General features: G+C 41.6%; 2 protein-coding genes across 5 annotated transcripts in view; both read right to left on the bottom strand.

Moving 5' to 3' along the window:
• LOC122488297 (protocadherin alpha-7-like) overlaps nucleotides 1–19,308 on the bottom strand; it is a 126,902-nt gene that overhangs the window by 80,060 nt on the left and 27,534 nt on the right.
• The window catches only part of LOC122488247 (protocadherin alpha-C2), a 136,893-nt gene that overhangs the window by 112,583 nt on the left and 5,002 nt on the right, over nucleotides 1–19,308 (bottom strand). Inside the window, exon 1 of one of the 4 annotated variants that reach the window (XM_043589509.1) lies at nucleotides 14,598–17,205. The exons of 1 other annotated variant lie outside the window; for it this stretch is intronic. In XM_043589509.1, coding sequence (XP_043445444.1) covers nucleotides 14,598–17,183 — 2,586 coding nt within the window. In that variant the 5' untranslated portion in view covers nucleotides 17,184–17,205. Of the gene's footprint in view, nucleotides 1–4,543; nucleotides 7,074–14,597; nucleotides 17,206–19,308 lie in introns of those variants that run through there. 2 more of the 4 variants (XM_043589492.1, XM_043589524.1) reach the window with 2 other exon arrangements.

Raw genomic sequence — 19,308 nt, 5'->3', positions numbered from 1 at the left:
AAACACAACATAGTAAAACTTAGGGGATACAGCAAAAGCAGTGCTAAGAGGTAAGTTTACAGCAATAAATAACTACATTAAGAAAAATGATCTCAAGGGGTGCCTGAGTGGCTCAGTTGGTTGGGCGTCCGACTTCAGCTCAGGTCATGATCTCACAGTTTGTGAGTTCGAACCCCGCATTGGGCTCTGCGCTGACAGCTTGGACCCTGAAGCCTACTTCGGATTCTACATCTCCCTCTCTCTCTCTGCCCCTCCCCTACTCATGCTCTGCGTCTCTCTCTCTCTCTTAAAAAAAATAAATAAACATTAAAAAAAAAGAAAAATGATCTCACTATGGGAATGCAAGCTGGTGCAGCCACTCTGGAAAACAGTATAGAGGTTCCTCAAAAAACTAAAAATAGATCTACCCTACAACCCAGCAATTGCACTACTGTAAGGCATTTATCCACGGGATACAGGCGTGCTGTTTCGAAGGGACACATGCACCCCCATGTTTATAGCAGCACTATCAGCAATAGCCGAAGTATGGAAAGAGCCCAAATGTCCATCAATGTATGAATGGATAAAGAAAATGTGATACACACACACACACACACAATGGAGTATTACTTGGCAATCAAAAAGAATGAAATCTTGCCATTTGCAACTATGTGGATAGAACTGGAGAGTATTATGCTAAGTGAAATTAGTCAGTCAGAGAAAGACAAAAATCCTTTGACTTCACTCATATGAGAACTTTAAGAGACAAAACAGATGGGAACATAAGGGAAACAAAAATAATATAAAAACAGGGAGGGGGACAAAACAGAAGAGACTCATAAATTTGGAGAACAAACTGAGGGTTATGGAGGGGTAGTGGGAGGGGGATGGGCTAAATGGGTAAGGGGCACTAAGGAATCTACTCCTGAAATCATTGTTGCACTATTTGCTAACTAAATTGGATGTAAATTTTAAAAAATAAATAAAAAAGAAAAAAAGAAAAATGATCTCACTGGTGTGGAACCTTAAAAAAACCCAAACTATACAGAGAATGGATTGGTGTTTGCCATTTGCAGGGGGTGGGAGTGGGCAAAATGACTGAAGGTGAGCAAGAGGTACAAACTTCTGGTTATAAAATAAATAAGTTCTGGGGACCTAATGTACAGTACAGTGACTATACTTAATAATACTAAATTGTATATTTGAAAGTTGCTAGGGATGCCTGGGTGGCTCAGTCAGTTAAGCCTACAACTCTTGATTTTATCTCAGGTCATGATCTGAGTTTGTGAGTTTGAGCCCCAAGTCAGGATCTGCACTGACAGCATGGAGCTGGCTTGGAATTCTCTCTCTCATTCTCTCTCTCTTTCTCTCTCTCTCTCTCCTCCCCTTCTCTCACTCTCTCTCAAAATAAATAAATATTAAAAACAAAGTTGCTAAAAGAGTACATAGGAAAAGTTCTAATTACAAGAAAAAAAAGTTGCAACTATGTATGGTGATGGGTGTTAACTAGACTTATCGTGGTGATCATTTTCCAATATATACAAATGTCAAACCATTATATGTATATCTGAAACGAGTATAATGTTATATGTCAATTATACTTCAATTTTTCAAATTAACTTAAATTAGAAATAAATGTTTATTAAATTAATTTAATTAATGGATGTTCCATATAAAAATTAAGATCTTCCTAAATAAACATGGAGACTGTAAAATCCATAAAAGAAAAATAGATGTATTTTAGTTCAGAAATGTAAAAAACACCTTTATATGGCAAAATATACATAACTACATCAATATAAGTTGTATAGGAGAAAAAATATTTGTGATATAGGTAGAAGATAAAAGTTAATATCTATATTTTAAAAAGAACTTTCTCAAACTGAAACATTTTTTTTCAAATAAAAATGGGAAAAGAATTTAATTGATAAATCAAAGAAAACCAAACATAAATGACAGTATGCTGAAATTCACTGGTAGTATGTAGGAATTAAAGTAACAATGAGATATCACACTGGCAGAATGTAAGACTGCTTTTGCTTTTAGAGATAAAAGAGGTTGCTCATAACTTGGTGGAAATTAAAAGTACTACAAAATTCTTGAAAAGTACTCTAGCAAAACATTTGAAAATTAAAATTATTAATACCCTTTGATGTGTCAATTCCACATCTGAAAATGAATTTCACAGAAATGAAACCACCAATATTTTAGAAATATATAAATGAGGGGTGCTTGGGTGACTCAGTAGGTAAGCATCAGGCTCTTGATTTAGGCTCCAGTCATGATCTCAAAGTTGGTGAGATTGAGCCCAGCATCTGGCTCCAGACAGCATAGAGCCTCTTGGAATTCTCTCCCTCCCTCTCTCTCTGCCCCTCCCTGGCCCGTGCTCACTCTCTCTCTCTCTCTCTCTCTCTCTCCCTCTCTCTCTCAAAATGAACAAATAAATGTAGGGGCACCTGGGTGGCTCAGTCGGTTAAGCATCAACTTTGGCTCAGGTCATGATCTCATGGCTTGTAAGTTCAAGCCCCGTGTTGGGCTCTGTGATGACAGCTCAGAGCCTGGAGCCTACTTCCGATTCTGTGTCTCCCTCTCTCTCTGTCCCTCCCCTGCTTATGCTCTGTCTCTCAAACCTAAATAAATGTTTTAAAAAATTAAAAATAAAAATAAATAAATGTAAAGTTTTTGATAAATAAATAAGAAACATGTAAGTAATAGTACACCATGGTTTAGGAGGGCTAATGAATACTTGAAACAAAATACTCATCAACAGGTGAATAACTGAATATATATCAATGATTCACCCTGTATTATGGGGTACTACACGGCTATTAAAAATATCATGGGGCAACTGGGTGGCTCAGTTGTTTAAAGCATCCAATTGTGAGTTCACGCAGCATGTTGTGCTCCACATTAGGTGTGGAGCCTACTTTAAATTTATTTTTACATTTATTTATTTTTAATAGAGAGAGACAGAGCACAAGTGGGGGAGGGGCAGAGAGAGAAGGAGACACAGAATCCAAAGCAGGCTCCAGGCTCTGAGCAGGGCTCAAACTCACAAACCGTGAGATTATGACCTGAGCCAAAGTCAGACGCTTAACCGACTGAGCCACCTAGGCACCCCCGTGGAGCTTACTTTAAAAAATAAGAAAAACAAAAACAAAAAAGAAATTGGATACTTGTCTGACAACATACAAAAGTATTAGATATGTGGGGATTTCCAAAGGTATTGGTGATTGAGGAAATGTAAAATGCATTATCTATCCTAATAACCTAAAATAAACACTAACAAAAAGCCACCAGATGTTTGCACATGTGTAGCAATCCAATGACTGCAAATAAATATGTGAAAGGAAAATTACAAGCCTGTTTGTATTGGATACCTGACAGGAATGGTGATGTGACTAGAAGAAAATGAGGAGGGACCAAGCCAAAAAAAACTTAAAAAAATTTTTTTGTTTGTTTGTTTATTTATTTTTGAGACAGACAGAGACAGAATGCGAGTGGGTTAGGGACCGAGAGAGAGGGAGACATAGAATCCAAAGCAGGCTCCAGGCTCTGAGCTGTCAGCACAGAGCCCGCTGGGGGGGGCTCAAACTCACAAACTTTGAGATCATGACCTGAGCCAAAGTTGCACGCCCAACCAACTAAGCCACCCAGGCGCCCCTTTAAAAAATTTTTTTAATGTTTATTTATTTTTGAGAGACAGAATGCGATCAGGGGAAGGACAGAGAGAGGGGGAGACACAGAATCCGAAGCAGGCTCCAGGGTCTAAGCTGTCAGCATAGAGCCCAACACGGGCCTCCAACCCACGAACTGTGAGATCGTGACCAAAGCCAAAGTCGGACACTTAACCCACTGAGCCACCCAGGAGCCCCCGGAAAAAAAAAATTTTTAAAGAAACAAAAATGCACCTTTAAAGGGCATTTATGTAAAAGGTTATGCCCTCTTTAAAATAAAACACGTAAAATGGCATATGTATAAATTTTATAAAAACATTTAAAGTTTTAAAATTCTGGTTAGCCTCATTAAAACAAACCTCTTCTAAATACTTAAGTATTCACAAGGTGTGGTTTCTTACAAATGCTCACACAGAAAATAAATGATAATACGGGTGCCTGGATGGCTCAGTCAGGTAAGTGGTCTACTTCAGCTCAGGTCGTGAGTTTGAGCCCCGAATCAGGCTCTGCGATCTCAGCACCACTTCCGATCCTCTGTCTCCCTCTCTCTCCGCCCCTCCCTCTCTTTCTGCCTCTCCCTCGCTCACGCTCTCTCTCTCAAAAATAAATAAACATTAAAAAAGGAAACAAATAATTATAAACCCTGTGTAATACAAAAAACCGCCACAAATGATTACCGTTATGGGCAGTTTATCATGACTTTTTACTAAAAACTTGCCTGAAAAATAATTCGACCCACTATGTCAGTAATACTCATTAAATTCCATAACCATGAGCAAAATTAAAGAATAATCTTACCTTTAATTTACAAAATTAAAGAATGAATCTTAAACGATAAAAGTGTGAATAAGGCTAAAATAGTAAGACAGTTTTAAATACGAACTCACCTCTTTCAAACGTTCTGAATCACCTTCTCCTTCACCTGTTCCCTCTGTAGAACTCAGACACGGAGGAAGGCTGGGGCTAAAGGCCATGAGGTCGGTCTTGGGCGGACCCTCCCCAGAGCACACCCTCTGCCGCCTCTGCTGCGAGTACGACCAGCTCCCCACCGCGCTGGAACACACCAGCGTGGGCTTCCCCGGCCCGCACGCGCCCTCGCTGGGCGGCGCCGAGCACCGCAGCGCCACGTACAGCAGCAGCGTGAGCACCAGCAGGCTGGACACCGCGCAGATGGCGATGATCAGGTACACGTTGACATCCACCAGCGCCGTCTCCGCGCCAGCGGCGCCCGCCAACACCCGCGACGAGGCCTTGGGCGCCTGGCCGCTCTCCACCAGCGACAGCAGCACGGTGGCCGTGGCCGTCAGCGCCGGCTCGCCGTGGTCCCTCACCAGCACCAGCAGGCGCTGGCGCGGCGAGTCCGCCTCGTCCAGGCTGCGCGTCGTGCTGATCTCGCCCGTGTACAGCGCCACGCGGAACGGGCTGCGCGCGCCACCCGCCGCCGGCTGCAGCTCGTACGACAGCCACGCGTTGTAGCCCGAGTCCGCGTCCACCGCGCGCACCTTCGCCACCACGTGGCCCGCGCCCACCGACCGCCACACCAGCTCGCTCACGGCGCCGCCCGCGCCGCCCGCCCCAGGCAGCGGCAGCAGCGCGGGCGCGTTGTCGTTCTCGTCCAGCACGAACACCTGCAGCGTCACGTTGCTGCCCAGCGGGGGCACGCCCGCGTCGCGCGCGCTCACTTGGAACTGCAGCAGCTCCAGCTCCTCGTGGTCCAGCGGCTGCAGCGCGTACACCTTGCCGCTCTCCGCGTGCACCGACACGTAGCTCGACAGCGCACGCTCGCCCACCCGCCGCTCCACCAGCGAGTAGGACACCAGCGCGTTCTCCTGCGCGTCCGCGTCCCGCGCGGACACCGTGAAGATGTGGCAGCCGGGAGGGTTGTTCTCCTTCACGAACACCGTGTACTCGGCCTGCGCGAATGTCGGCGCGTTGTCGTTCACGTCGGCCACTTCCACGGACACGCTGGCCGTGGCCGACAGCGAAGGCGAGCCCCCGTCCCGTGCGGTCACCACTACAGCATAGTCCGACACGCTCTCGCGGTCCAGGGCGCTGTCCAGCACCAGCGAATAGTAATTCTTGAAGGTGGACACCAGCTTGAAGGGGACATGGGGTGTTAGTGAGCAGGTCACCTGCCCGTTGGCGCCAGAGTCACGGTCGGACACGCTGATCAAGGCGATGACAGTGCCCACCTGAACATCCTCTCGTACCGGGAGTGACAGAGAAGTGATGGTAATATGTGGGATATTATCGTTTATATCTAGTACTTCCACCAAAATGGTACAATGACCTGCCATTGGAATATTCCCCTTGTCTATTGCCTCCACCGATATTTCGTACAATTTCTTTTCTTCGAAATCTAGTTTACCCTTTGTTCTAATTTCTCCACTGTTAGGATTTATGATAAATGCATTCAGCACTGCAGGAGATACAGGCCTTCTAAATGCGTAGCTTATGTCTCCATTCGCACCATCATCAAGATCTGTGGCATTTAGCTTGATCACTAATGTACCATTAAATGCGTTCTCTAATACCGTCACTTTATAAATGAATTGGTCAAATTCTGGGGCATTGTCATTCACATCCAGAATTTCGATCAGCAGCTGAACTGTGCCGGTCATCTCCGGTTTACCCCCATCATTGGCTGTCAATACTAAACTATGCTCCTGAATTTGCTCTCTGTCCAATGATTTTCTCAACACAAGTGACAACGAAGACGTTTGTTCACGATTGTTTTGTGTGTCCAAAGCGAAATAGTCGTTGGGATCCATTCGGTAGGTCAAGGCTGAGTTTACTCCAATATCTGCATCGGATGCGCCATCTAGTGGAAACCGAGTTTCTGGGGGTCTAGATTCCGCAATGATTATTCTTTTCTTACTTTCAGGGAACACAGGCGGGTTGTCGTTAATATCTTTAACCTCCACCTCCACATGGAAAACCTGCAGCGGCCTGTCCACGATCACCTCCAGGTGGATGCTGCACTCCGCGTTCCGCCCGCACAACGCCTCCCGGTCGATCCGAGAATTCACAAACAAAATTCCATTCTGCAGATTTACCTCCAGTAGGTCCCCGCGGCCTTTGGACACCACCCGGAATTGGCGTCGCACCAGCTCTGCCAGCTCCAGCCCCAGGTCCTGTGCGATTCGTCCCACGAAAGTGCCGTGTTTGGCCTCTTCCAGGACCGAGTAGTGGATCTGGCCGCTCCCAGCCTCCCAGGCTGTGAGCAGCAGAAGCGACTGGAGAAAACTCAGGGCTCCGGGGCCTCCTCGCCAGGAAAACAGCATGGTACACTCAAAAGGATTCAAAGATAGCTTAATGTATATGTAATACCTTACCGCAAACTGATTCTCACGGCCTTCTATTGGGGAAGGATTCACTAGAGGTTTTCCACTATCTGCCAAATTTTCTGCAGGACGGAAGAAGCGGAGGCACGTTCTTCAGGCAAACGTTCTCAGTGAAGAGCGACACCAAGCGCATGAATTTGTAACTGTAAACATGATTCAGTATTCCTATTTTCCGTTGGTGTAGGGTTGGTGTTTTTTTTTTTTGCATTTCGTGAGGTTTTTCACCGCAAATACCCAACTGAAGATTAAATGTCTTTCTTTCCAGAGACAGTAAATAACTACGATCTTCTTTTTATTGGATGCTAGTTGAAAATTTGTCGATGAATTCCATTTTTCCACAAATAAATTTTTGCAGAAACTTTCATGCAGAATTTTGAAAGAGGAAGTTTCGGCATTTACTTTTGGAAATCAGTTTCCAGTTCTGCCTAGTTTTGGGGGTTTTGTTTGGGAATATATTTTTCCTATAATATTTATTTATAACTGCTCACACAACAGCCATTGACTCAAAATGGAAACACAATCAATTATAAGAAGAAAACAAATGATTGTGAAAAATATTAATAAGTGATATACCAGATTTTAAATAAATATACTGTATTTGTAACTTCCCCCAAATATGACGGTGAAATGTGGATACAATATTTGTATTTAAAGGAAGTGTCCTGTCAATGCGTGTATGAGTTTGTATGGGAGCACACTTGTGCATAAACACAATAATTTAGACTATTAAAATATAACAATGCTTTAAATTTCTCTTTGTATAAAACATGCCAAGAAGTAGCATCCTATCTATTTGATGGAATTTAGATTACTACAAATAAGCTAAACTTCCCTCTTCTCTTGCACACTATCACTGGAAAAAAAACTTACTATCATTTAAATTGACTGATACTCCAAAAATCAACAGGTAGATGCTAACACATCTTTAGCAAGAAAGAAAGGAAGAAAACTTTACATTTACCCACTGCTACAACAATCTTTACCAAGCCAAAAAGTTCCAGGTGAAATAGGGCTATGAAAGATGCAGTACAGGGGCTCCTGAGTGGCTCAGTCAGTTAAAAATCAAACTTCAGATCACATCATGATCTCACGGTTCACCACTTCAAGCCCTACATCTGGATCTGTGCTGACAGCTTGGAGCCTGAAGCCTGCTTCCAATCCTGTCTCCCCCTCTCTCTGCTCTTCCCCCACTTGCGCTGTGACTCTTTCTCACTCTCTCTTAAAAATAAACATTTTAAAATTAAAAAAAAAAAAGATGCAGTACAGCTCCAACAATTGTCTTGCCTGTTCTATGCACAAATCTGCAGGAAACAATAGTTGAGTTCATTTTTGTATTTTTGCTCATCTGTGAAAATTTGGGTAGTGTATTTGATATTCTCTTAAACTCATCCTCCTCTCATGTTCCATTACTTTTATTAACATAGCTTTACTCTTATAGTGGGAACAGTCCTCGATTCTTTCTGTTGTTCTTGTTTATCAAGCTCCATCCTGTTTCCCTTTCCTTTCCACCTAACCTTGATTATATGATCAACTATTTATAATACGTCAGACACCCCAAAAGCACTTAACTACTTACATTATTCCTCTAACATTTCCCTTAGCTTCCAATACACAGCCTAACTACTCATTTTCTCTTATTGAGCTTCTCCATTTAGGGATGCCACTTCACCATCATCTCTGTATTCCCTACAAGCTTACTCTCACCTTTACCTTGATTGGGCTCTCAAATGAATTCATAACTCTTTCCTCCTACATACAGAGATTCTTCTAGATTTTCTTCTTTCTCTTCTCAAATTCCCAGCCTCATTCCCACCATTTCATTCTCAGATAATTTACCCAGAGAGATAAGTAATCAAACATAAATTTAATGGCTCTCTTCTTATATCAACATTTTTCTTTATATTCTCTATTTTTTCATTGCCTACTAAGGAAAAGTGGTCCCTACTTTTAAAGCCAATCTTATCCTCTTAAAACATTATCCTTCATACTTTTCATCTTTATCTACATTCTTAATCTGCCTCATCTTCAGTATCTCCTTCTTTACTTGCTTCTTTTCCTCACACTACAAAAATACTCAAGTGTCTTTAAATATGTATACACACACAGGTACACATATTATACACACACACATTTAAACTTTCTACTTCTTCGGGGGGAAGTTTGTTCTGTTTATCTCCTCCTCTTCCCCTCAAACTTCTAACATTTACTTGATGTATTGTACTTTGAGTTTTATTTCAGCTGTTGTATTACCTTGTGATTTTTAGCTTATTATAGTGGGTTGAATGGCAACTCCCCTAAAAGATATGCCCACATCTTAATCCCTGGAACCTGCAAATATTACTTTCTATGGAAAATTATGTGATTAAGCTTAGGGTCCTGAGAGAAGGAGCTTAGCCTCGATTACCTAGGTAGGCCCTAAAGTGCAATCACATGTATCCTTATAAGGCAAACAAACATATGAAGAAGATGATATTCAGAAGAGGAGGCAATGTTTTGACAAAATACAGCAACCATTCTTGATTTTAAAAAAAACTCAATAATGTAGGGATAGATGGAAAATACCTCAAGTTTATAAAGGCCATATATGAAAGACCCACAGCTGATATCATCCTCAATGGGGAAAAACCAACAGCCTTTCCCCTATGGTCAGGAACAAGACAAGGATGTCCACTCTCAACATTACTATTTAACATAGTCCTGGAAATCTTATCTTTAGCAATCAGACAACAAAAATAAATAAAAGGCATCCGAACTGGCAAGGAAGAAGTCAAATTTTCATTACTTGTGGACGACATGATACTCTTATGTAGAAAACCCGAACAACTCCACCAAAAAATTTCTAGAACTAATATATGAACTTAGCAAAGTCGCAGGATATAAAATCAACATCCAGAAAACTGTTGCATTTCTATACACCAATAACAAAGCAGCAGAAAAAGAAATCAAGGAATTGATCCCATTTGCAACTTCACCAAAAATAGTAAGATACCTAGGAAAAAACCTAACTAAAGAGATAAAAAATCTGTACTCTGAAAACTATAGAACACTTATGAAAGAAATTGAAGAGGACACAAAGAAATGGAAAAGCATTCCACGCTCGTGGATTGGAGAAGAAACATTGTTAAAATGTCTATACTACCCAAAGCAATAGACACATTTAATGCAATCCTTGTCAAAATACCACCAGCATTTTTCGAAGAGCTAGAACATACAATCCTAAAATTTGTATGGAATCACAAAAGACCCCAAATAGCCAAAGCAAACCTTAAAAAAATCTAGAGGCATCACAATTCTGGATTTCTTTTTTTTTTAATTTTTTTTTCAACGTTTATTTATTTTTGGGACAGAGACAGAGCATGAACGGGGGAGGGGCAGAGAGAGAGGGAGACACAGAATCGGAAACAGGCTCCAGGCTCTGAGCCATCAGCCCAGAGCCTGACGCGGGGCTCGAACTCACGGACCGCGAGATCGTGACCTGGCTGAAGTCGGACGCTTAACCGACTGCGCCACCCAGGCGCCCCACAATTCTGGATTTCAAGCTGTATTACAAAGATAAGGTACTGTCACAAAAACAGACACATAGACCAATTGAATGGAATAGAAAACCCAGAAATGAACCCACGAATATATAGTCAACTAATCTTCAAAGTAGGAAAGAGTATCCAGTGGAAAAAAGACAGTCTCTTCAATAAACGGTGTTGGGAAAACTAGATGGCAACATGCAGAAGAATGAAACTGGACCGCTTTTTTACACCATACACAAAAATAATTCAAAATGGGTGAAAGACCTAAATATGAGATAGGAAACCATCAAAATACTGGAGGAGAACACAGGCAGAAACCTCTTTGACTTCAATCAGAGCAACTTCTTACCAGGCATGTCGCTGAAGGCAAAGTAAACAAAAGCAAAGATGAACTATTGGGACCTCATCAAAATAAAAAGCTTCTGCACAGCAAAGGAAACAATCAACAAAACTAAAAGACAACCTACAGAATAAGAGAAGATATTTGTAATGACATATTTGATAAAGAGTTAGTATCCAAAATCTGTAAAGAATTTATCAAACTCAACACCCAAAAAAATAAATAGCCCAGTTAAAAAATGGGTAGAAGACATAAATAGACACTTTTCCAAAGAAGGCATACAGATGGCTAACTAATACATGAAAAGATGCTCCACATCACTCATCACCAGGGAAATAAACATCAAAACCACAATGAGATACCACCTCACACCTGTCAGAATGGCTAAAATTAACAACACAAGAAACAACAGGTGTTGTTGAGGGTGCAGAGCAAAAGGAATCCTCTTGCACTGTTGGTGGGAATGCAAACTAGTGCAGCCACTCTGGAGAACAGTATAGAGGTTCCTCAAGAAACTAAAAATAGAACTACCCTACAATCCAGCAATTGCACTATTAGGTATTAACCCAAAGGATAGAAAAATACAGATTTGAAGGGGTACATGCAACACAATGTTTATAGCAGCATTATCAACAATAGCCAAACTATGGAGAGAGCCCAAATGTCCAGACTGATGAGTGGACAAGAAGATATGTATACATGTACAAATATGTAATTCAGCCATCAAAAAGAATGAAATCTTGCGATTTGCAATGATGTGGATAGAGCTAGAATATATTATGCTGAGCAAAATAAGTCAATCAGAGAAAGACAAATACCATATGATTTCTTTCACTCATACATGGAATTTAAGAAACAAAACAGATGAACATATGGGAAGGAGGGGGAAGAGAAGAGAGGGAAACAAACTACAAGAGAATCTTAATGATAAAGAACAAAGTGGGTTGATGGAGGGAGGAGTATGGGAGATGGGCTAGGCGGGTTGATGGGTACTAAGGAGAACACTTGTTGTGATGAGCACTGGGTGCTGTATGTAAGTGATGAATCAATGAATTATATTCCTGAAACCAATATTGCACTGTATGTTAACTACCTAAAATTTAAATTAAAATAAAATAAATACAGGGACGATAAAAAATAATGGTATTACTTAATGGAATTAAAAAACAATCATTATATATGCATGTTTATAATATATTATTTTTTATTTTTTACTTTTTGTTTTATTGGAAATATTATATGCACAAAGTCCAATAAAAATAAAACTTTTTTGTCAAAAAATTATGTGATAGTGGCAATGAACAGGATATTTTACTTTAAATTTTTTTGAATGTTACACAATTATTCTAGCAATGGGTTCAAATTGAAAAACCATTTGAAGAAAAATAGAGACAGAATCATTGAACAAAAGTGACAAAAGTATTATATAGAATACCTATAATTTGACCTATTAATTCACAGACAAAAGATCTGAAAATATAGGCTCCAACTGTTAATGTTTACCAGCATTTGAAGCTTACGCTTTTTATTCTACACAGTTCTTAACATTGTGTATTTCTTTACAAAGAAGTTTTACACCTCAAAAAATCATTTTAAATGTTTTAAGGATCAAAAAGATAAACATAAGCAAAAAATTTAATCTTCAAATTTTGGAGAATCTTGTGCCCATATTAAAGGCTCAAAATTCAGGAAAAAAATAGTAGCTTTGAAAAGAGTAATGGACGTCCCAATAATTACAGACTGGAATCTCTGACTAAAGTCTTAGATGTAGCCTCAACCTCTCTTCTGAATTTCTGATGCTCGGTAATAACTCCAGAGGATAAACACATCACTAAGGAATATAAATTTAACCAAGAGTGTAACTAGAAATATGTTTCTATTGTGTCCAAAAGAAATTAAATTGCTATATAATAAGTATAATAAATAATACTTTTACCTTTTTGATATAGATCATACTTATAAATACTACCCAATTTGACTTGTAATCATGAATCTACATTTATAAACAATGGATACACTCAGATTTTGAATATATAAAACTATAAATTATTATAATAATAAAGAAGAAGAAGAAAAGTAGGCAATGTCCAGGGAGACAGAGTGGTGTGGCCAAAACCCAAGGAATGCCGATAGCCATCAGGAGATATCAGAGATAACACATTTTCCTTTCAAGCTCCAGAGGGTACAGCCCTGCCAAAACTTTAATTTTGGACTTCTGGTTCCCAGAGTGGAGAGAAAGTAATTTTTTGTTGCCTTAAGCCAGCCAGTTTTTGGTAATTTGCTACAGCAACCCCAGGAACTAACACACCTATTCACCTAAATTCTTTACTTGGACACATTGATTTCATTTTGTTATGTATATCTTCTGATTTAATTCTTTCATAGGTTGTTCTCTAAGGGAATTACTCCCAAATCTACTTTTATAATCTCCCCTGAGTTCCAGATCAAAATGACATTTCCAATCATAATGGCATGCTCCAAGAACCACAAAAGTAATATTTTCTTAAATGTTTCTCTCCATTTGGTAGCTGGACAACCATACACAAACTGTTTCTCCTACTGTACCCTGCATCTCAGTTACTGGCAATCTCATCCTCCTAAGTGACCAAACTAAAAACATTAGTGTCATCCTCTATTTTTGTCTTTCTTTTATGATTTGTAATGAATCGGTCATTATTAGGTTGCCTCTACTTTGCCAATGCCTCTTGTACATGTTTCTTTCAATCCATTTTGACTGTCATGATTTGTCTCCATTACCTGATATCTAGAGTACAATAAAAAAATTCTTTACTAGTTTTCCTACCTTCAGAATCTCCCCTGCTCCATCCTTCAAGTACACATCCACTAGAGCAAACTCTGCTCATTTATTCATACTTATCTCTCCAAAGGGAACACTTTCCAGTTGAAAAGTTATCTATCTTGGGGTGCCTGGGTGGCTCAGTCAGTTAAGCGTCCAACTTCAGCTCAGGTCATGGTCTCACGGCTTGTGGGTTTGAGCCCTGCATCCGGCTCTGTGCTGACAGCTCAGAGCCTGGAGCCTGCTCCGGATTCTGTGTCTCCCTCTCTCTCTGCCCCTCCCCAACTCATGCTCTGTCTCTCTCTCTCTCAAAAATAAATGAAAACTTAAAAAAAATTTTTTTAAAGTCATCTTTCAAGGAACTCTTTAATAAAGAGTATACCTACACTTCTACAATGGAGGGAACCACCTAGGTGGTGTATTTCAATACTATATATTATTAAAATTATTGATGGAATGATGCTATATTTCATGTTCTAACTAAAGATATGTGAGATAGTAGTAGGCAAAGGCAGGAAAGTTTAAGGCCTTCACTACCAGGCTGAATGACTTGAGTTTTTATTCTCTAGTCAGAGAAACCTCTGGATATTTTTGCGGTAAAAAAAATTACAAGATGTAAAATACACTTTAAAAGATTCAATTGAGGGGTGCCCCGGGACGGCTCGGTAGGCTAAACCGACTCTTGATTTCCACTCAGGTCATGACCCCAGGGTTTGTGAGATACAGCCCCGCTTCGGGTTCTGTGCTGACAGCATGGAGCCTGCTTAAGATTCTGTCTCTCCTCTCTGCCGCTTCCCTGCTTGGTCTCTCTCTCTCTCTCAAAATAAATGAATTTAAAAAGAAAAGATAACACAAAGAAAAAAGAAAAGATTATTTATACGCTAACAAAAAGTTATTAAAGAAAACAAATATGCTTAAATAATATCAATGACTTACTTCACTGGAAGAATTTAAACAATCTTCTCCCGACTGTGGAAGGCTGGGGCTGAAGGCCATGAGGTCGGTCTTGGGCGGACCCTCCCCAGAGCACACCCTCTGCCGCCTCTGCTGCGAGTACGACCAGCTCCCCACCGCGCTGGAACACACCAGCGTGGGCTTCCCCGGCCCGCACGCGCCCTCGCTGGGCGGCGCCGAGCACCGCAGCGCCACGTACAGCAGCAGCGTGAGCACCAGCAGGCTGGACACCGCGCAGATGGCGATGATCAGGTACACGTTGACATCCACCAGCGCCGTCTCCGCGCCAGCGGCGCCCGCCAACACCCGCGACGAGGCCTTGGGCGCCTGGCCGCTCTCCACCAGCGACAGCAGCACGGTGGCCGTGGCCGTCAGCGCCGGCTCGCCGTGGTCCCTCACCAGCACCAGCAGGCGCTGGCGCGGCGAGTCCGCCTCGTCCAGGCTGCGCGTCGTGCTGATCTCGCCCGTGTACAGCGCCACGCGGAACGGGCTGCGCGCGCCACCCGCCGCCGGCTGCAGCTCGTACGACAGCCACGCGTTGTAGCCCGAGTCCGCGTCCACCGCGCGCACCTTCGCCACCACGTGGCCCGCGCCCACCGACCGCCACACCAGCTCGCTCACGGCGCCGCCCGCGCCGCCCGCCCCAGGCAGCGGCAGCAGCACGGGCGCGTTGTCGTTCTCGTCCAGCACGAACACCTGCAGCGTCACGTTGCTGCCCAGCGGGGGCACGCCCGCGTCGCGCGCGCTCACTTGGAACTGCAGCAGCTCCAGCTCCTCGTGGTCCAGCGGCTGCAGCGCGTACACCTTGCCGCTCTCCGCGTGCACCGACACGTAGCTCGACAGCGCACGCTCGCCCACCCGCCGCTCCACCAGCGAGTAGGACACCAGCGCGTTCTCCTGCGCGTCCGCGTCCCGCGCGGACACCGTGAAGATGTGGCAGCCGGGAGGGTTGTTCTCCTTCACGAACACCGTGTACTCGGCCTGCGCGAATGTCGGCGCGTTGTCGTTCACGTCGGCCACTTCCACGGACACGCTGGCCGTGGCCGACAGCGAAGGCGAGCCCCCGTCCCGTGCGGTCACCAGCAGCTCATAGTTCGCCACGCTCTCGCGGTCCAGGGCGCTGTCCAGCACCAGCGAATAGTAATTCTTGAAGGTGGACACCAGCTTGAAAGGGACATGGGGTGTTAGTGAGCAGGTCACCTGCCCGTTGGCGCCAGAGTCACGGTCGGACACGCTGATCAAGGCGATGACAGTGCCCACCTGAACATCCTCTCTCACCGGGGGAGACAACGAAGTAACCATTACCTCAGGGGTATTGTCATTCAGGTCCAGAACTTCCACTAGGACTGTGCAGTGACCTGCCATGGAAGGAATCCCTTTATCAATGGCGTTAACCTGAATTTCATACTCATTATTCTCTTCAAAATCCAATTTCCCATATATTCTGATTTCACCTGTTTCTGCATTTATTGAAAACATGCATTTCTCACTCACTGGCAAAATCAGTCTGATTGCATAGGAAATTTCTCTATTGACCCCTTCGTCTAGATCAGAAGCATTTAATTGAATCACTCTCGTGCCGTTTGGGACATTTTCAAACAACACTACTCTATAGCCAGGCTTATCAAACTCCGGAGCGTTGTCATTCACATCCAGGATGCTTATTTTAATCTGAACAGATCCTGTTAGCTCGGGTTTACCGCCATCCTGGGAGGTCAGCAATATATTAAGTTCTGGCGTTTCCTCTCTATCCAATGACTTCCGTAGAACTAGTTCAGGCAATATACTTTTATCGTTTTTCGTTATTAATTTAAGAGTAAAATACTCATTTATACCTAACCTATAGGTCAGAAGAGAGTTTACGCCGATGTCCGCATCGGAAGCGCCCTCTAGAGGAAAATGAGAATCCAGAGGTGCAGATTCAGAGATAAGTACCTTTTGTTCTACTTCTCTGAACACCGGCGGGTTATCATTAATGTCTTTCACCTCCACCTCCACATGGAAAACCTGCAGCGGCCTGTCCACGATCACCTCCAGGTGGATGTTACACTCGGTACTCCTCCCACAGAGCTCCTCTCGGTCGATCCGAGAATTCACAAACAAAATGCCATTCTGCAGATTTACCTCCAGAAGGTCTCGGCGGCCTTTGGACGCCACACGGAAAAAGCGCGGTACGAGCTCCGCTAGTTCCAGTCCCAGGTCTTGCGCGATGCGGCCCACGAAAGTGCCGTGTTTGGCCTCCTCCGGGACCGAGTAGTGGACCTGGCCGCTCCCAGATTTCCCAGCTGCAAGGAGCAGAAGCGCCAGGAGCAATCGCCGGGCTCCTGGGCCTCCTCTCCAGGAAAACACCATTGTAGTTAACGAGATCTCTGAGATGGGACTGTTAGTTTTAAGGGACTGCTCGCCTGGGAACCTTTGTGAGCAGTCTTTCTTTCCGTAGGTATATGTTTGATAAAATTTACCCAGCGTTCCGGTCAATATGGAGTCGATCCTATTCTGCCAGTGGTTGGAAGCTGAACGCGAGACAAAGTTTTCCTTCTCCACCTTCTGAGTGTACAGCGACATCATGTGACTGATTATGTAAGTACAAGAAAGATGCTGAGGTTCTTTTTGGTTTAGCCACTTCCCGGGACACTTTAAGTTTTTTGACTTTTGGATATTTTCATGGATCGTTTGTAAATGACTATTTATTTAACGTATATGATATAAGTAACAAAGCACAATCATTTCCATTATTCTTCAGATTATTAAATATTCTGCTTCAAAGTCTATCATAAAATAGCCATAAAAAGCTACTTTTTGCTTATCATGGAGAACAAAACAAAGAATAATATACATCAGCCTCGACTTTACTTTGCTTACAATTCCCACTTGTAGTGCCTTTTCTCCTTCACAAGCACTTAATTGTAGGACTTTAGGGAAAACTCAAGAATCCCTCATTTAGTAAAGAAAAAGAAACTAAGATATGTCTATTAACTGAATATTTCATATAAATTATTTTATTCATACTTCTGGTAAATATGAGAATTCAACATAAATATGAAGCATGTCATTGTTTTGGCTCCTTGATACTCAAATGTGATGACTTTTCATACAACTGCTCTCATTCCCATAACATGTTAAAATGAGGTTTGGGTACAGATCCAGTGAAGTTTTATTCTAGCAGGAGGAAAGCATTTTCCTGTAAAATGTTGAATCAAAGCCTCCAAATTTCACAACTGTCTAAAGTTGAAGTGGAGGCCTAATATGAAAAGAACTGGTGAGATGTTTTGGAGCCCAGTCTCAATAACTAAAATCAAAAGAATATCAACTTTAAAATGAACTTCTGGTTTCCCTTTAAAATTTTTCCCATCAGGCCAGTTAGTAGTCACTCAAAATATGCTTCTCTTCAGAAAGTCAGAATGGTGACTACGATTGCAAGGGAGAAAGAAAGGACTTTTCATAATCTGATTAATTAAATCAAGAGCACCTTTAAGGGAAAACACAACACAGATAAGATCCTACAGCTAGTTGTGAGCAATTAAATACAGAGTGTATAAGCTCATTAAAATTCAAGTCAAAATCTTTAAAGTCAATGATCGGTCACCATTCCTTCTACATATAATAACAAAAGGAACTGAGATAAGAAATACTTATTGAACCAGAAAAAAATAATCAATAATGGTTCTACAAGTATAAGATAACTTAAATCAACTATAAAACTGGCTCTTAATTAACCAAAAAAACTTTTTTTGATGCTATTGGACTATTTAAATTGTCTAATATCCTACCATGCTTCTTCATTTTCTATCTCTCATTTTCAAAAATTGTCAATGTACAATGATTGCTAAGAAACTTTACTGAAAAAGTAGTGTGTTATGTAGTCCTTACACACCATTAGACATAATTAAATTACTAAAAAGATAGGAACATGTAAAATTAGCTTAATACTTAAACAACTAAACTAGAAAATGGTTGAAATTATAATTTTACACCACTGAATGTAATCTTGAAATTAAGAATAAGTATAAAAGACACAAAACTTGTAGAAAATAGTCCATGTAATTTGGAATTATCTAAAAATGTGCATCAACTATTGTACTATAAAAGTAATAATTTACAAAAATTTAACATATACTTAAATCATTCTAATGTCTTTGTTTCTTAAATTTAAATGACCTTGAGTCATTCTAAGAACTTCATTTGGAGATGGATAATATTGTGTGTCCTACATTCACATTTATTATATTTACAAAGTTGCATAAATGATACAATGGCTTAATCTTTTAAGTCTGAGACATTTTATATTTTATTTTAATTACCTACTATAAAATAAAGAAATTTTAACCTATAATTTTAAAGGGAGAATAGCCACATATGAATTTCATTAAATTCTCAAAGAGATCAGCAATTGTGCCACCCTGCATATAGCTAAGGATCACTGAATTAGAGGAATGACCTAGAGGTAAACAACCTTTGATAGAATCATCAGATGTGATTATACCACATAGAAAGAAAATTTTACAAGCACTAGAGAAAGCATTTAAAGACAGGACATTTAAAATGTGAGAGGAGTCAAAATGGTAATTTTCATTTCACTTTAATAGACTTAACATTTTCCTTTCTATATGAATTCACAAAGCTTAGGAAAGACTGCCAACTAGCATATATTGCAGATATTATAGCCCTATGTGTATGTCTCCAGCAAGTTTGA

This window comes from Prionailurus bengalensis, chromosome A1, assembly GCF_016509475.1.
Source record: "Prionailurus bengalensis isolate Pbe53 chromosome A1, Fcat_Pben_1.1_paternal_pri, whole genome shotgun sequence".
NCBI lineage: Eukaryota > Metazoa > Chordata > Mammalia > Carnivora > Felidae > Prionailurus > Prionailurus bengalensis.
Note: the sequence above shows the minus strand (reverse complement) of the source record. Positions and strands in the feature narration are given on the sequence as shown.